This window comes from Gobius niger (genome assembly GCF_951799975.1).
Source record: "Gobius niger genome assembly, chromosome: 2".
NCBI lineage: Eukaryota > Metazoa > Chordata > Actinopteri > Gobiiformes > Gobiidae > Gobius > Gobius niger.
In genome coordinates, this window is record NC_136853.1 from 21718832 (window position 1) to 21737852 (window position 19021).

General features: G+C 40.5%; 3 protein-coding genes across 4 annotated transcripts; all 3 read left to right on the forward strand.

The window, feature by feature from the left end:
* Positions 1-333: 333 nt before the first annotated feature.
* On the forward strand, positions 334-5972 carry LOC306959278 (guanine nucleotide-binding protein G(q) subunit alpha-like). Of its 2 annotated transcripts, XM_079551354.1 has the most exons (8): positions 334-606; positions 709-853; positions 1669-1853; positions 4054-4208; positions 4295-4423; positions 4515-4644; positions 5034-5187; positions 5256-5972. In XM_079551354.1, exons 2-8 carry the CDS (start codon positions 718-720, stop codon positions 5441-5443), a joined length of 1077 nt encoding a protein of 358 aa, XP_079407480.1. In that variant the 5' UTR covers positions 334-606; positions 709-717; the 3' UTR covers positions 5444-5972. The 2 variants fall into 2 exon arrangements, with proteins under 2 accessions (XP_079407480.1, XP_079407479.1); XM_079551353.1 differs by having other exon boundaries at positions 335-853.
* A 1725-nt stretch (positions 5973-7697) lies between these two features.
* LOC306960017 (guanine nucleotide-binding protein subunit alpha-14-like) lies at positions 7698-9946 on the forward strand (the record flags this gene model as incomplete). The annotated part of the gene is made up of 7 exons (XM_079552276.1): positions 7698-7821; positions 8413-8597; positions 8680-8834; positions 8919-9047; positions 9219-9348; positions 9497-9650; positions 9756-9946. The coding sequence occupies exons 1-7, from the start codon at positions 7701-7703 to the stop codon at positions 9944-9946; spliced, it is 1065 nt and encodes a 354-aa protein (XP_079408402.1). The 5' UTR covers positions 7698-7700.
* A 1751-nt stretch (positions 9947-11697) lies between these two features.
* On the forward strand, positions 11698-18408 carry prune2 (prune homolog 2 with BCH domain). The gene is made up of 10 exons (XM_079551389.1): positions 11698-11843; positions 11920-12120; positions 12188-12373; positions 13635-13737; positions 14313-14444; positions 15074-15160; positions 16319-16417; positions 16495-16533; positions 17347-17406; positions 17491-18408. Exons 1-10 carry the CDS (start codon positions 11813-11815, stop codon positions 17534-17536), a joined length of 984 nt encoding a protein of 327 aa, XP_079407515.1. The 5' UTR covers positions 11698-11812; the 3' UTR covers positions 17537-18408.
* The last annotated feature ends 613 nt before the right edge of the window (positions 18409-19021 follow it).

Genomic DNA, 19021 nt, shown 5'->3' on the forward strand with positions numbered 1-19021 from the left:
GGCTGGTCAGAGTCCAGGGCTGTTTTTCAGTCCCAGATACAGTTGTCAGATACCGAGAGCGCGCGTTAGCGCCCCCTGCTAAAATAATAAGTAGCCTATTGCTAAATCAAAAACTCAATCACTGCAATCGCCATGAATAAATATCGCATTCCAAAAGACCCCTGGGGAAAAAACTGGCTGATTTCACCCCTGGTTTAAACTTTCGGTGTCTCTAAAACCTGTCCAGAGAAGTTCCCGTCGGTCTCTGCAGCCCCGGGTCTGGCAGATCCACGGTCTGGCAAGACTAAAGTAGGAGTGGCTGCGATTGTGTTTATACCCGGAAATGTGTCGGACTAATGTAATAACAGAAGCCCATGTGGTTTCCCATTAGCGCTGCCCTGGCCTGGTCACATGCCTCACTTTTGCTTTAGAAGACGTGGACGGGAGCTTTGGATGGCCGGGAAGACGCAAAACAATGCGCCAAACGCGCGCTCTGGGTATATTTACTTCGGCCTTTAGAATATTTGTTGCCAGCTCCGATGTCTGAGGACTGAAAACAATTAACCACGCCCGGAGAATGATCCGAGAAGATGAAAAACTGCGAGTTGTGGCTCCAAGTTGAACTAGGTAAAACATATGCTGCGTTTTGTATCCACGCATTTGACTTTTTTAAGTAACCTAATCACTAAAACTCTAAATAATTTAATCCGACGGACCTTGGCGTAACAGTCCGGGAAAATGACTCAGAGCTGTGTTTGGGCTTGCTGCCTCAACCCAGAGGCCAAAGAGGCTCGGAGAATCAACTTGGAGATAGAGAGGCAACTTCGGAGGGACAAGAAGAACGCTCGCCGGGAGTTCAAGCTGCTTCTGCTCGGTAAAGATCTTTCATCAAACCACAAGGAGTAAACAAAGCTACGACATGAACGCCTCTGCTGTAACTAATGAGAATGATAGCACTAAGAAGATATTATCAAGTCATGTCCAAACATTAGATATTGAATAGAATCATGTACAATGGACCATACGCTGAGGTCACTAACATGAAAACCTGTAACATGATGGATGACTGGACACATTGTGATGGGACGCTGTTGTAGCCTTGTTTTTTTCTCCAAAGAGTAAACATTTTGGCCTCCCTTTTGTAACAGGCCTATATTTTATTGGCTTTAACTCACAGACAAACACACAAACAAGTTTAAAGCCTGAATGAAACTTGTAGGCTACATAGAATATAATGATGTTCAATCCAATGTATAATAGACCTATATAATTAGTGGTCATTTGGCTTTTAGTATGTTTCAATAGCAATGATGTTGGATTGTGATTTAACTGTTTGAAAGTTTTTTTTTTTTTTTTCATGTCTGAGAACCATTTCATGTCTGCTCTTGAGGCTATGTCTATGAGGGGAATCACTGTGTCGTCCTGTCCAAGGCTCTGGTGGGCACCACAAATGTATTAAATAGATAGTAATAGTTACTATGATGGCTCAAAACAATGACACCAACACAGCATTGTTTCTATAAAAAGTAAAAATATCTGTGAATTGTTTGCCCACCATTCACCAAAACATAAACAATAACAGTGATCCTCCCTATAGCTTGAAGGAACCTAAAGACATTTTAGTCTTGGTGTGATGAAAAAATGACATCTATTTTGCATTTTCAGTTGGCAATGTTCTTTGATTTGTAGGAACTGGAGAAAGTGGAAAGAGCACTTTCATTAAGCAGATGAGAATCATCCATGGGCGAGGGTACTCTGAGGAGGACAGGAGAGACTTCACCAGGCTGGTGTTCCAGAACATCTTCACTGCGATGCAGACACTCATACAGGCCATGAACATGCTCCACATCCCCTACATGTGTGAGGACAACAAGGTACAGGTTTCCTTTTTGGTTTGCACTGTTTTCTACCACTTCTGCATTTACAACTTCTCATCTTGTACAAACTTGCACATTCTATTTTCTGTAGTTGAAGAGCCTGTGCTTCATCTTGACCAAGTTTGCCTACTGTTTGAAAGAGTGTTTAGATTTGCAGACACACTGTCTTGGGGTTGTCCTTTTACAGAAAACGCTGTCAGGGAACAGAATGATCCATACCAGACATGGCAACATGTATTTGGAGTGCCAAAATGACCTGTTCCCGCAATGTTAGCTATACCGTTCTATACCATTCAGTACAAATCAATGCACTAATACATGAAAGCCTTTTTTTAATGTTCCATAAGCTATGTTACATACTACAACATTTGATCCAAAGCTAATTCTCAATGTCCCAGTAACATGCAGTCAATGTCAGCATAAAAAAACACATCAAAAACATTATGAATACAAAAAAATAAATAAAAATACAATAAAACTATATAAACATGTGGTTAAGAAAGGCCAAATGTTTTGACAGTTGTTGATATTGTGTAAAGAGGGAGGAGCTACAGCGAGCCTCCACTGTCTCTGACCTGGGCTCATTCATTCAGAGCGCTCTCACTCATTATGTGCCTTTTTTGTCCCCAAAATAGGTAGTCCTTTTGTAAATGTCTTTTTGTAGAGAGCTTTCATTTTCCTCTAGCCGGCACATGCGTGACATGTTTAACTTGTTGATTTGATTTAAATCGTGCTTTGAAAGACCCGAGGTGAGGCTTGAGTGAAAACTTTATTGACTAGACCAGCTTTTTGTGCATGAAATGAAGCAGACCAATCTCTATACTGTAAATGCTGACGTCAGAAAGCATTTTCATCAGGATTTTGATGGAAAATCCTGTTGTTTGAAAAGGACCTAATTGGACTGTCCCTTCAGTTCAGATGGTAAACAGTTCCAGGCTCCAGGACCTGACAGTTCCTGCTCTTCAAGCCTCAAGAGGAACTGTGCTCACTAAGGACCTGTGGGACCTGCTGATGCAAACATTTTTGCATTACTGAGCAAACCCAGACCAGACAGTGGTGCGACCTATTGGGCTTTAACAACCCTGTTGTAAATCATTTGTAGTGGCTTGACTGTAGTGACAGTGGCCTGTGACCAGGATCTCTGAGACTTGTTGAATCTATTGACCATTTATTTGTAAATTTAGTTCTTAAGTTATGGACTTGGTTCTTGAGGCAAATTTCTTTGCTGGAAACCCCTGGGAACAGTTGAGGGACCAGACATGGATCCTATAGAGGACTTAAAGGAACAGACCACCGTTTTCACACACTGAGAGACCTGTGTGGTCTTTGTGCGTGCACACAGTCACGCAAATGCAGTTCACATTTAGCCTCTCCCAGCAAAGGTATAGCTCCAAACTGGGGTGAAGTTAGAAGCTACCAAGCTGTTCCACGTTTTCTCTATTTTAACATTAAAAGTGGCACTATGTTGTGAAGCTCCAGGTGTTATTACGCCTCACAATATTGTGCCCCTGTTTATCTGCTATATGCTAACGCTGTCTGTGCTCTGTTTACGTGACTGAGGGACAGGTCTGCATAAACTCACCCTAGCTATGGTAAGAACATATCTCAGTATGTGAAAACGGTGGCCTGTTCCTTTAAAGGATTAGTTTTTACATACTGAGATATGTTCTTGCCTTAGCTTAGACGAGTTGATACGTAGCTGTCTGGTCTTTACACGTGCCCTCAGTCACGTAAACAGAGCACAGATGCATTTAGCCTCTTCTCTTCTCATCTATGGATCCAAATGGAAGTGAAGTTAGAAGAGACCAAGCTCTCCCATGTTTTCCCTATTTAAATATGGTTACGCCTGTACACAATCTAGTTATAGTCACACAAGATTAAACATGTCATTGTTCTAAGTGGATAATAAGGGGAACTTTATTGCTACTCTATTACTACGCCTTTCACTATCGTCATATAGGCGTAGTAATATCAAATTTTGTTCCTCTTTTTATCCGCTTAGAATATCGACATGTTTAATTGTGTGTGACTATACTTGGATTGTGTACAGGCTCATGTTATTGTAAGTGGATAAGCTTTTTATATTTGAAATGATGGGTAATCATTAAAAGGAATGTCTTGATGCATGTTGCAATGAGATGCTGAACCTGCGTGATTACTTTATGATCTGATGCGTTGCTTGTGCTCTGTTTTCCAGGCCCATGCAAAAGTCGTAGGTGACGTGGACGTAGATAAACTATACACATTCGCAAAGATTCATGTAGATGCCATAAAGAGCTTGTGGAGTGACCCTGGGATTCAAGAATGTTATAATCGAAAGAGAGAATATCAACTTTCTGACTCAGCAAAATAGTAAGTATGATATGTTCATTCTGTGGAAGTAAATTCTACAGATGGAAACATGTATATCTCAAATATTCTTTGTTTTGTTACCGTAGTTATATGGAGAACTTGGACAGAATAGGTGACCCTGTCTATGTCCCGACTCAGCAGGATGTCCTCAGGGTCAGAGTGCCCACAACGGGTATTATAGAGTATGTCTTCGATGTAGAGAAAGTGGTGTTCAGGTTAGACTCGTTCTATTAATAAACTAATGTCAATGTTCGAAACAAACTAAACAATCATTACATTTGACATATTATGGTGTGTCACAAACAGAATGGTGGATGTTGGAGGTCAACGTTCAGAGCGCAAGAAGTGGATCCACTGTTTTGAATATGTCACGTCTATTATGTTCCTGGCAGCTCTCAGCGAGTATGATCAAGTCCTCATAGAGTCGGACAGTGTGGTAAGAACACATCCGTTCTTTATACTACAGTTCCTCAGAATCACTAGATTAATATTTATATTGACACAAATACATGTGATAATCTCTTTTGAATCATTTTATTGTCCACATACCACATTCATGCCTTGTGAGTACTTTTATGATGTTGAAATATACATGCTGAATGGAAGCAATCGTCATAATACATTTTGTGCACTGCAGTCTGCACACCGGCCACAGAAAGGACTTCATGTGTTCAGATATGCTTTTTAGTTACATGATGACTGAGTCGTAGAAAGGCTTGTTTGATCTTTGGGCTTTGTCATTGTAGTTGTGCAGCTAAAATATCCATCTCAGCAGGGATTAGAAATGCTCTTTTATAGATTTTGGTTGTGTTTTGTTTTCGTCAGAATCGAATGGAAGAAAGCATGGCACTGTTCCAGACAATTCTGACCAGTCCTTGGTTTATTTCTGCTTCTGTGATGTTGTTTCTCAACAAAGTCGACTTATTGAATGAGAAAATCAAGTATTCACATCTAGTTGATTATTTTCCAAAATATGATGGTAAGTCTCATTTATCTACTGAGTTTTTAGTTCAGTGAGTTATTGAGCTAATGCCTTTTATCTTCTAGGGCCAAAGCAAGATGCCAAAGAAGCAAGTGACTTTATTCTAAACATGTTTCTCAGTCTTCAAGCAGATGAAAAAATGATCTACCCCCATTTCACCTGTGCCACAGACACAAATAATATTAGATTTGTCTTCAGTGTTGTGAAAGATCACATTTTGCAGTCCAACCTAATCGTGTACAACTTGGTTTGAAGCTGTGACTCGTGGCCTGGGTTTTGTTCTGCATTTACACTGAGAAGCTCTGTCCTTCCAAATGCATGGTCTTACTGCTGAACAGGATCATCAGGACGAGGAAACAGCGGTACTAACGATACCCCTTTGAGACTGCTGTCTCTATTGTGATAAAAGACTTTCAATAAGAAACTTACGGAGCCGGTCTTGAAGCGGAGCAGTAAAAGACAAAGATGGAGTAAAAGGGAAATTGTCATTTGGACTACAAAAACTGTTGATGGCCTTTTTCTGTAAGATGTAAAAGAAAAGCCACATCCAGTACGTTCAGTGCATTACATGCAAAACTAATATACAAATGATTATGCAACATACTGGACTGCATTGTCTTTTCTCCTTTTTATCTTTTGGACTCAGAGCCTGGTTCTCACGGCGTTGTGGACGTGCATGAGGACGGCCGGTTTGCTCATGGATGTCCTCTGTTATAGATGATACAACTATTCAAAACGAAACGAAAGTCTTTTCTTATTACCCACAGTCCCTTTGGTTAAAACTGCTGTAAAATGCAAACTAATGTTTGATTCTTATGTAAAGAAATATATTGTTTTAAGTAGAAAAACTGTATGGACTGTATATTGGTAGTATTGAAATTTGAGTTGTGTGTTGGTTTGAACCGGAACCACATGGCCGTCACTCCAAATGTTCACAACAAAGCACTTTCATTTCCTATGACAAACATGGAGCTGCAGTTTTATTTTCCGAGCTCCTCTCTAAGAATCTAAGATTGTTCTTTTGCCGCCAGTGAGAGATCATCTTTGCACTGATCTGCACCCATGGCTATTTTGATGCTTTTGATCGAATGGGGGTAATAATGAATGTGAATATAAAGTATGTACGTTTACATGATTCAGGCTCATGGAGAAACACTAATGAGTATTACTGCTTAAACGGACTTTATTGTATAATGGTTTAAAATCACAAATTTAACTACATTTGTCTACTACATTTGCCTAATGCCTTTTCCTGTATTCTACTTTTATGATACAGTAAAGTAGCACTGTTGTATTCTCAAATTGGAAAACAAACTTGATCCTTCCTATCTTAAATGAGGCTCCAATAATTCTGATACTGTAGATGCACTAAACGGTACCATTTTATGTGCAGCACTTTTTGTAAGGCTTGTTATTATACTGCATTATATAATATAAGAGAAATAAAAAGTATTATAAAGCATTTGTATCAAATTCATGAACTTTCAGGCTAGTTTAACTTTAATGCCATTTCGCTCAAAGTTGTGAAACATGCTCATAACAAATGTGTTATTAAAGTTGTGAATTAGTTTGGACCACAACTCATCTTCTGGCTCCCTTTTCATTGTTTGCAATAAATAAAATAAAATAAGAACATATCAAAATGTTGTATTGATTGATACTGATGTCTGGAGAGCCTATTCACGCACGTGATTGGTCCTCTGCAGACACGTGGCTAGTGGCGATGCACAGGATGTAGTAGCACGTGGGCCTACGTGTGTTACCCTTTGTAAATATGATCCTATAATAAGCTTTTTTGCCCCATCATTTCAGCTGGAGGACGCTTTCTTTTTATAATTATACAAGTGTATAAGTTTTAACATGAATTGAATAAATTGGGATGATAATGTGCTGATAATACTGTTTTTGTAATAGATAATGGAGCACATTCTCATGTCCTGAGACTGCTGTAAGGGGATGCATACACACACACACACACACACACACACACACACACACACACACACACACACACACACACACACACACACACACGCACACACACACACACACACACACACACACACACACATATATATGGATGCATAAATCAACGTCGCACTCATCAACCAGCCTGTTCTGCTCTCTTACCCCAGCACTTCAGCGCCCCCTCGCGGGCAGAAGCAAAGCCCTTAATGAGCGAGGGCCCATAGATACAGTCTGTGGTTGCATTGCCAGTGTTGTGGAGTGTAGCCTATGATGTGGAGGCCATGCCACGGGAGCAAATGTGACCGACAAAGATGCTTTGAAGAGTCTGCCTGTGCACCAGTCTTTCCGGCTCAGAGGAATGTGAAATGCACCTGAACTGGATCAAGCACGAGGAAGAATAATCGCTCAGAGTTTGCAGCACACCTGTTCCGGTAAACACTTCTGTAAGATCAGAAAAAGGACTTTGGCCTTGCCAGGTACTTTCTTTAAGGAACCTCAGACAGCAGCTGGTATCACAATAAGCGTTATCAGTCCGGGCTGTTATGGATACTTGCTGCCTCTCTGCTGAGGAGAGTGAACGGCTCAGAGTTCACAGAGAAATTGAGAAACAACTTCGGAACGACAAGAACGACTCCAACAGGGAGTTAAAGCTGCTGCTCCTGGGTGAGTCCCTCAGCCTGGCCGGGACAAGAAACTGGCCTAAAACACTGTCCACATCTTTAATGTTACAGTTTCTCTCTCTCTCTCTCTCTCTCTCTCTCTCTCTCTCTCTCTCTCTCTCTCTCTCTCTCTCTCTCTCTCTCTCTCTCTCTCTCTCTTTAAAGTTATTTCATGCTTTTACTTGAAAGAGAGCTTAATGCTTCACTGTTTAGGCAACTCAGAACAAATTATTGTTCAAAGTGATTTCTATTCAGAAGGCTTTTGGTTTGACATAGTGCACTCTGGTGGCCAAATGTGTAATTGTAAGACATGTTTGTTTTTCTGCTTTCACATTACGTTGGTATTTGCACCTCGGGCCAATTACAGTTTGTGGGTTGACATTGACAAACAAATATAATTCACAAAAAGATGTGTCAGCTACCAGATAAGTCATACATAAATTAAAAGAGTAGCAGTTATTATTATTGTTTGACTGTCGCCCTATAGTTTTAACACATTAGATTTGCAAATAACTACACTTTATTTGTTTGTTTGGGACGTGAGGGAGTAACAGGCGTTATATTATGTTATATATTATATGTTGTTTGTCCATAGGCACTGGGGAAAGCGGGAAAAGCACTTTCATTAAACAGATGAGGATCATCCATGGCAAAGGATACAGTGAAGCTGATCGGAAAGGCTTCACACGACTAATCCATCAGAATATGATCGCAGCCATTCAGGCGCTCATCGGTGCCATGAAAACCTTGGGACTAAACTACACTGATGACAACAACATTGTAAGAAGCCTGAATATTCCCACGTTTATGATGCACAATGATATGTGATTGTAAAGTGTTTGGTGCTGGCTCTGTGTGTCAGGCTCTCGCTCAGAGACTGTGCCAGGTGGAGATGTACGCCGTGTCCACTTTGGAGCCCTGGCAGGTGGATGCAATGAGGAACGTGTGGAATGACCACGGCGTCCAATACTGCTACGACCGAAGGAGGGAATACCAAATATCTGACAACGCCAAGTAGTAAGATCTGCTTCTAATTTGATCATAAACGCGTCGCTCGGCATGTACGATCTTTATAACATATTCTCCAAAACGTGTTTCCAGTTACTTGAGTGATTTGGACAGGATCACGGCTCCCTCGTACACCCCAACTCTTCAAGACGTCCTAAGAGTCCGAGCGCCCACAACAGGAATCATAGAGTATCACTTTGACCTCTCCAGAGTTGTCTTTAGGTGCCACTTCAGTAATTGTGTACATTTATGCTCATATTTCACAAAAAATACTGAATTGCTGTTCAAAAAATGCAGATATTTCCCACATTCTTGATGCAGATGAATTCAGAGTGGCCTGTGAGATACATGGCAGTGTTATTGGACTGAACATATTCTGCTGTTTTGGTGTAGGATGGTGGACGTGGGTGGTCAGCGATCAGAAAGAAGAAAATGGATTCACTGTTTTGAGAATGTCACTTCCATCATATTTCTGGCGGCTTTAAGTGAATATGACCAAGTGCTGGATGAAAGTGAAAATGATGTAAGAACCGTATTGTAACTACTGAATAGCACAAGGGTCAGTGATAAGTCTGAGGGATGTGATATTTGATGACTATAATATATATATGGCCATATAATGTGCGGATAATCAGATGACATGTTCTCAATATGATTGTTTCCATCTTTAGAACCGACTGAAAGAAAGTCTGGCCTTGTTCAAGACTATTCTTTCATACCCGTGGTTTCAAGACTGCTCCACCATCCTGTTTCTAAATAAGACAGATTTACTGGAAGAGAAGATTACACAGTCCCATTTGGCAACGTACTTCCCGCAATACTCCGGTAATCTCACTCTGTGTTGACCTGATGATGATAGACCTTATGTTTGGGTACAATGGGGTGGAACGTTTCTTGCAGTATTTTGAATAACGTGTCTTTGTGTTACAGGGCCAAACGGTAACGCCGAAGCTGCTCGAAAGTTTATACGACAGATGTATGTGAATCACCACAGCGGCCACGAGAAAAGTCTGTATGCACATTACACTTGTGCAACAGACACGGAGAACATTAAAAAAGTCTTTAAAGATGTGAAAGACACTTTGTTCAGAGATAACATGGAGAAGGTGGGCCTGTTGTAGGCTCTGTCACTGCTCATCCCATTCTTTTTCATTGGAGAAAATACTACACCATATGTACATGTTATGTGGGTTTTTTACTGTTGCCTCTGCAGTACACTTTTACAAACTTTTATAAACAAGAGGCACAATCTCAGTCAATTTTATGTAAAGAAAAAAAACATGTTATTCATTTTATTTTTGTATCTATCTGTAAGCTGTTTCAGTATTATTATTATTGTTTCCGCCCCCAATCACACAGGAGAGAAGTAAGATGAAAGGGTTAAACTTGTTTATAAGAATCAAACCTGTCCTGTCCTACCACTTGGAGAGGTAAACCGGCTCCTTTAAGGTATTCACTTTTACAATTTAAAACAACACAACAAGCCATTGTACATATTGGAGACCCACTGCTTGCAGTTCACAGGCTAAGGGATTAAATGTGTCTTCACCACAGCTGGACTGTGTCTTTATTTATTTATCTTTGCACTGATCTGTATATAATAAATTGGGCATCATGTGATGCACTTGAAGTTGATGAGTAACCTGCTATGCAGGCACTCATTACACCTGAGCCTGGAACCTTTGTTCAAACAGCGCTTCTGGCACACATGGGTAAGCGACAGTCTGAGCATGAACAGCTGAACACAACTATCTTGCCTAAAGAGTGAACATTATTTCATCAGCTTTTTGCGGAATGTTTAACCACGAGGTTGAAAAGTTCAGTGCATGTTGGGCCTGCAGGTTGGAAAGAGCTCATTGTAGTTCTGATGAGCGTGTTCCTCTTCACATGTGTGTCTGAATCCTCGACGGTTTGCTATAATAATATCATATAACTCCTAAGACTGTCCGGGATGCTGCCACACCGCCTGAAGAGGAGCACGTCCTTGTGCACAGAGCTACATTGTAGCAGATGATTCATTCCTTATTTGGTAGAAACCCAGATCACGTGACCACAAAATGGTGGAAGCTGTGAGCTGTTTGCATCCAGCCATCTCCACCGAGGGACTCAGCGCAGGAATTAAGCGGAAATGTAATATCTGTCAAATGGTCTAACTCAGAAGGATCGCAGACTCACGTGCACGGGCTCCACAAACGGTAAGGAAATGGTCTGATAACAAGAGGGACATGTAGTTTTTACACAGCTATGGCAGCACAGGAAGCAGGATGGAGAGGGAGGAGCGGAGTCTTCAGCAGAGGCTGTGGGACTTCGCAGGCTGTGAAGTGGATGACGCTCCTCAGATTCCACAGCGATGAACCATCACATACTTGTTTATTGTGTGGGTGGGTGCGCACATTTGTAACCATTATTTTGTTACATTCACGTAGCTCTACTCTCCAGGTAATGCTTGACAGCTAGGCACTAGATTCTTCTTTTTGTTTTTTTGTGCGAATGTGCGCACGTGACACAGTGTGGGTTTGCATCATAGGCTGTTTGCATCAATGCAAAATGTGTGCTCACGCAGGCAGACATACGTCATTCATTTGAATCAGCTCTTGAGGCAAAGGGAAGGCAGAGAGGAGCTGGTGATGTAACCGTCCCTGCTCTCACTGCCTCCCAGCCTCTTCCATTCACTCTCCTCCCCATCCTTTCATTAGCCTTCACAGAGTATTCAGAAAGGAACATGACCTTTCACCTCACAATGTTAGGCTGCTCATTTCAAAGCCTACATTTACTTTTTGGCAAGTTGAATGTGTACTAGCATAATATAGCCTATTTATTATTCATAGACGTCGATGTCCTACTGTTACAAATATCATTGTCCGGTGCAGGGTCTATGTTCCCCTGACCTCCACATCCAGAAATGGGGGAACATGCTCTCAAAGTAAGTCATTTGTTGTTATTTTTGTGTGTCCATGTAGGTCCTCCTGTGGACGGACTTGGCTAAAATGAATTCTGAAGGAGCTGAAGGCAGGCCAGGTAATGAGGAGAATATCTGCTATTGGTCACTTTGATGTTCGAGATGGCTGTTTGACTTGTGTGTGTGTGTGTGTAGTCCCGCCCACCTCTCTGCCTCTGGAGGGAGGTCCCAGTCAGAGGAAGAAGCTCTCTGCGCCTCGTATCAGCCTGTCTTTGGACCAGAGTGAAGATGACCTGGGGGAAACTCCTGATGATCTGGACATCAATGTGGACGACATGGACACTCCAGATGAAGCAGACTACCTCGACTACACTGACCATGAGACGGACTGGGAAGGTGTGTCTGTCAGAACACAGTCAGTGGTGTTACGGATAAGTCTAATGCTGCGTCTCTGTACTTTTAGACCCCAATACAGGCGTCCAAAGTGGGACAAGTGATGCCTTCAACACAATCCCTACTTACAGCGCTGAGGAGGAACGCCAGGACCGCCAGGACGGCAAACTGTGGAGAACTGTCGTCATTGGAGAGCAAGAGCATCGCATTAATATGAAAATCATCGAGCCATACATGAAAGTCATATCACATGGAGGTGAAGTACTGTAGTGTATATTCTACTGTGTTTTTTCATCTGTTGTTGATGTTTTCTTTATATAGTGGAGTTTGAGGATCTTGAAGAACAAAACTAGCCTTAACCTGCGAAAAACAAGCATATACTGTATACTACTGGAGTGTGGAATTGTAAAAAAATAAATAAATACATAACTGATATAAGATGAGACATTTGTAGAGACTTGGAGGAGCGCCAGATATCCAGGGCCATGAAAGTGTGTGAATAGAACTTATAGTTACATAAAACGTACCCACTATAAGCATCTCCCATACTTTTCTTAGTTGAGGCTTATGGTCACTTTTCTCTTGTGGTTTAAAGCTGACGGCACACAGTATTTGTAAAGTGCGAAATGAGTTGAATTCACAGCAGACACTGTAGCAGTGAAACAAATGTTGATTTCAAATGTTCCTTTAAAAGACAACAAAAACACAAGTCACATTCAAATCATTGAATTGTTAAAGGGATATTTCAGGATTTTTGACATAGGGCCTCATTTCCTAGTTATCCAGAGTGTTGCTGATTTCTGGAGATGTTTTTTTTGTAATTCATGCAGTTCTTATATTTGAAGAGTTTCGTGGTGCTAGGCTAGTGCATGTCTATGGTATCAGCTAGCCTGCATTAAAAACAGTGTGACCCGCTCCACAGTGCACCTGAGGCAAATCACTTATAACGCCAGACTAACCAAATAAATGTCTGTGTCCATAGAATAATTTTAACCATTTTGCATTTAAAATAACTTATATTTGAGCAGCTTCGTGGTTGTATAAGCTACGCAGCGGCGGAGTGATCTGCTAGAAAATAGTCCCTCAAAATGCGATCATTCATGTGATACAAGGTCAGTTATATTCCAAAAATGATTCTATCGGCACAGACATTTATATGGTTAGTCTGGTGTTATAAGTGATTTGCCTCAGGTGCTCTGTGGAGCGGGTCAGACTGTTTTTAATGCAGGCTAGCTGATACCATAGACATGCACTAGCCTTGCACTAGCCTAGCGCCACGAAACTCTTCAAATATAAGAACTGCATGAATTAAAAAAATATATATATCTCCAGAAATCAGCAACACTCTGGATAACTAGGAAATGAGGCCCTATGTCAAAAATCGTGAAATATCCCTTTAACACGCTTTACAATTATTAGGCGAGAAACATTAAAATAATGTTATTAAGTAAAACAAATTCAAGATAATTGTCCAAAAAGACATTGATCAAGTGTTTGGTTTGGTCTTTTTTCTTCAGGTTACTATGGGAAAGGTGTCAGTGCCATCATAGTTTTTGCTGCCTGTTTCCTGCCGGACAGTGACCGACCAGACTATCATGAAATCATGGAGAACCTGTTTTTGTGAGTATCATATCCTAAAGTATACAATATTTTACTTTTGATTAATATGTGGAATCATAAAAAATGTGTAGCAAAGAAGTATGATAGTGCGTCCTGTCCAGAAAGTGAAAGAAATGAAAGAGGGAAAGGTTTAGCACTTGAGGTCTTGGATCTCGGCGATGCACTAAGAAACTGCGTCAGTCCAACTTTATATTATTATTGTAGTAGCATTGAAGCATGAGTTGTTTTTGATCAAAATATGGTCAAAATCATATGAATATTGCTCTTAGAAATAAACCTTATTTTGAAAGCAAAAGACATTTCAAACCATTTCTTCATCAGACTAAACTGAAGAAAGTAAAACAGATGGGATTTCATTTTACCTCCTTTATGTAAAAGCACAAACCTCGGCTCGCCAGTGTTTGTTTCATTATCAAGTGTAGCAAGTGCAGTGCTGTCAAATGTGTTTTTCTTGAAGCTTTTCTCCTAAATAAATGATTACAGAACAATCGACTTTACCTACTATAGGATTCTTTTTGCTCAGTGGAAGTTTTGTTGTTGGCTGATTGAGAGCAAAGTCTTTCTCTTCTGCACAGATATGTCATCAGCACGCTGGAGCTCATGGTGGCTGAGGACTACATGATTGTGTATCTGAATGGAGCCACACCACACAGGAGAATGCCAGGTTTGGGATGGCTCAAGAAGTGTTACCAGATGATTGACAGAAGGTCTGATTTCTTCTGCTTAGAGCAGCACACTAGTATTGGAGCTCAAGAGTTTTGCTCACCTCGAAAAATGCTCAGGTTCAGATATACAACCATTCCCCTTAGACTTTTTTTAAATTAAAGAGTTTAAAAGCACGGCTGAGCATAATCAGCAGTGTGATAATACCAACCTTTGCGCATAATTATTTATAATAAAAAAATCAGTCTCATCAAGGATATTTCTATTTATTGTTATTATATTATATTACTTATTATTTCTATTGTCCTTAGTACAGGTTAAGAAATGTCTTATCCTGGATGAAGAAAAAGACTCTATTGTTGATTAATGTGGCAGAGAATTAATAAAACTGGATATAACATCTTATCCCGCAGCACAGTCTGACACAGGTGTTGCCATGAACTGCAGTCGGGTAAATAAGCTCAGACAATGTTGATCGGATCATCGAAACATAAAAGTCTGTCCAGTCTTTAACTTTTAATATATCTTTATATATTTATTTATTTATTTGAAAAGTGTAAAGGATGAATGAATAGGATTTGACTCTTTTGTAACCAGAGTCAGTTTCGGGGTAGGTGGGACTCTTGAGCCCCATATATCTGCAGAATTACAGCCCAGTGTCCTCTTCCCTCAGACTTCGAAAGAACTTAAAATCCTTCATCATTCTTCACCCATCATGGTTTATCAGGACTGTTCTAGCCATTACAAAACCTTTCATCAGGTACAGTATTGCTATTGTAACCTCTTTTTTCCTTTCTTTTTGCAAATCACTGAGTACAGTGGGGTAAACATATGAGATGTAGCATTTAGAATTTTTTAAACTATAAATCAGAACAGTGCAAAGCCAGCAGCTTCAGTGGTTTCTCAGCGACATTAGATTACCAGAGACAGCCTTAGTTTCCCGCTCTTATCATGCACTAGCCAGCCACTACTGACTGGACATACTGTACACCTCAAGTATTGCAGTTTTGGACATTTGTATTGCAACGTGTCTTACTCTTCCTTCCTTTACCTTCTGCTCATATTAGTTTTGAGCATTCAATGTTGACGTGTTGCCTGTTATACCTTTACCTTTTATTCTACGCATTGTCAGCTGCCACCAGGGCTTGACATTAGCTTTAGCCACCGTGCTAAATGTAGACCATGGATCTGGTGTCTGGAACAGACGAAGGAGGGCATCTACCTCAGTTGGCTCCCCTTGACATGGAGGAGCAGCAGCTCTACTTCGAGTGGTAACAAAGCTCCTCACCCTTTTCCTAAGGGACTGCCTAGCTTGTATCTGGAATCTTAAAGTGACAGTCTGTAAGTTTGCAAAGTGAGGAGAGACAAGAGTGAAATTTGAAAGTAAACAATCAAATCCCTCCCCTCTTTAACCAGAAAGCCCTTCTTATTTTGCAAAATGAGGAGAGCAGGAGTTTTCAAAAGTAACTGATCAAGCTCCTCCCCCTCCCTCCTGATTGGACCTGACAGGCTTGTTCACAGGAAAAGCTCGTCTCATTGGTCAGCGTGGGAGGATGCTAGACTCTGATTAGTTGCTGAGATCTGGGAAGGAGGGACTTTACAAAGAACAAAATCTATATACTATTACATACTTAACATCAAGATGCAAGACAGAGTGGTTGATTTTGCACATGTTGTGAAATTTGTGATACATTGACTTTAACGTTTTGGTACTGACCATAGCTTATTCTCTCAGATTCTGGGTTGAAAAACTGTCTGACTATAGAATATTTGAAAAGGAATGCATGTCAAGCCCCGGGTGCCACTGGGAATACTTGAAATGTTCACTTCAACTGTTCATAAGTGCTTTGGGTGTTGCTGCAGTACTTTGTCCGTTCTGCACCTGGCAGTTAATCTAATGTTTACGTTGCTCACACAGTGCCAAGTTTAGCAGTAAGATAAAGTATGTCAATAGTTTGGATGAGCTGCAGGAACTCATCCCCATGGAAAGCATTGAGATCCCGGACTGCATCATCAGGTGAGCGACTCGCGCCACCTCTCCTTGTTTCATACGACTTTGCAAATCACCTTGTTTTTTCAACTCCTCATTTTCAGTCTTGACAAGGAGCTGAAGGAAGCGGCCGAGAACTCAAAGTAAGCACTGACACTTTTTCTCCATTGATCGGTGTTCCATCCTGACACATAGCACACATTTTCCTAGCGCCGCACACTATTTCCTCCTCTGGGACTAAACCCACAAAGCTCTTGTGTTTAAAACAGCCTTCCAGTAACTTCACTTTGTTGTCAGACTTGCACACACAGACCAGATACAACAACACACAGCACTGAACTCTGTGCAATGTGCTTTCAAATGAAATTGCCATTGCATATAAAAAAAAGCGCTAACCTTTGGCCTGATGTGACTGACGAAGTGTTCAGAACAGAGAGAATGTGCCCAGTTCTATGAAGGAGGAAGAGTAGAGTTCTGGAAGCTGTGTGTAGAGAATAAGTCCAAGAAATAAAATGAAGTCTTGCCATTAAGTTCAGACATTGTTACTTCCAAAAACATTATCACTCAAGCAATTGTGAGTGTGATGTGATGCAACTGCTCAGTATCTTACTTGAGTAAATGCAACACCTCTAGTATCAGACCCCGCTGCTGCCTTAGATGAACTTTCATTAATTTATCATTCATTAATCATCACTTTTTAATTCCTCTCAATTAAAATTGGCTTGTGTGGAAGTTACTGGAAGAGCGCAACAAAGGTTTTCTAAAATGCTAAGTACGTTCATCATACACTAAAATAAATGGGCCTTTATTATGAAGTGATCCATGGCATATATAATTTATGCCCAGAACAAGCAGAGGATTGGCTAATTGTGCATAAATCACAACTTCACAGATTCATCTCAGCAGTTCTCACACAATAAATCCTGTTCTAATTATCTCTCTCTCTCTCGCCCAAGTTTTAATAGTTTCCTGCAAGGACCTCCAGCAGCAGCATCGGCAGCAGCAGACAGGATGCAGTAAGTCACACATGAGAAATAGCCTTGTTTCAGAAGTCTGTCACTCAATCATCGTCTATTGTTTCTGTTTTTCTCCCCCCCCAGGGAAGAAAGGGCTGCAGCAAGCCATTCACAAAGCCAGGCATCCTAAATAAATGTTCCTAAAATCCACCTCAATTTCACTGGTAACAAATACAAAGTTGTAGACGTTTTATTCAAGTCGACAGTGAGGTTTACTTGATAAAATAGAGGAAGAAAAAAAAAAAAACACACGCCATTTACTACAAATAGTGCCTGTCTACATATTTGGTCTGTTCATCATGGCTACTGTATCACTGTATGTAAAGCTACTGTGCATCTGTCAATCACTAGTACACAAAGGATGCGAGAGAGGGCAGCCACAGCAGGGTAGCGTTGTTTTTGCTGCAGTCTGTGAAGTATATTTGAGTCTAATATAATGTGTGCATGTGAAGCTGTGGAGCAATAATGTCGTCTCGTTTCATTTAGGCAGGTGCGGTGTTTGAAAAAGCACAAGGTGTAGCGCACCTTTGTGCCAAAGATAGTGGCCAACCAACAGGCCTGCCAAATCATTAGATGTATTTATTTTATTTATTTTTTTAATTGAGATGAATTTTATATTACATTATGAATTAGTATAAATCTGGACTTCAGCATGTGTGTTGCTTTATTATCTCTAAGGGTCTTTGGATTTAGATTTCTTTAGATTGTTTGCACAGTAACTTAAGTGATGGAAACAGCTCAGAATACGTTTTTTTTAATAGTATATGGACAAATAATATTGCAATTAAATTAGTATTGCTACGTGGTCTTTTACCAGTGTGTGTACATTAAGATGTGACCTCAAAATGAAAATAAACAGGGACTCTGTAAAGCACAAAGCCATCTCAGCTCCATGTGTTTCCAGCAGAGCATGTGTCTTCACTGTTTTACTGTCGTGAGGTTTGAAGCGTGTCCACTCATAAGATACTCAATAAAGTATTGTTAAGCCGTTGTTATCTATGTGTTTAATAACGTTTGGTTCATTTCCATTTAGGTAGACAGTCGCTGGCATTATAACCCACACATAGCAAACACCCAAAAAATGTCATTACAAAAAAATGTGTAATAACCCAACACCACGACAAATTATTTAATGTGAATACAGACGCTGTCAAAGACAATCAACACGGAGCAGAGGTCTTATACACAGTACAGTATGTATATTTCAGCTTCAACTCCATTTTGTGAACAGGGATGTAACAATAACTGCGATATTCTATAGAAAATGTCCAACCACAAAGTCTCACAATATCTACGAGGATGAGAAGGAACGTTTCATGTATTGTAAAGAAAACAAAAACAGAACATCATTTACTTTGTTTCAGTGCAGATGAAAATGGGCTGATAATAGGTCTGGAAGTCTGTTTTATTAAATAATATGAAATTATATTTATCATAAATAGGATCACTTAAAGGAATAGGCCACCGTTTTTACATACTGAGATATGCTCTTACCTCACTTTAGCCGAGTTAATATATCCCCGTCTGGTCTTTGTCCGTGCGCACTGTCACGCAAACGGAGCACATACGCAGCCTCTAGCTTCTATCGTGAGCTTTTTTGGAGCTATGTGATATG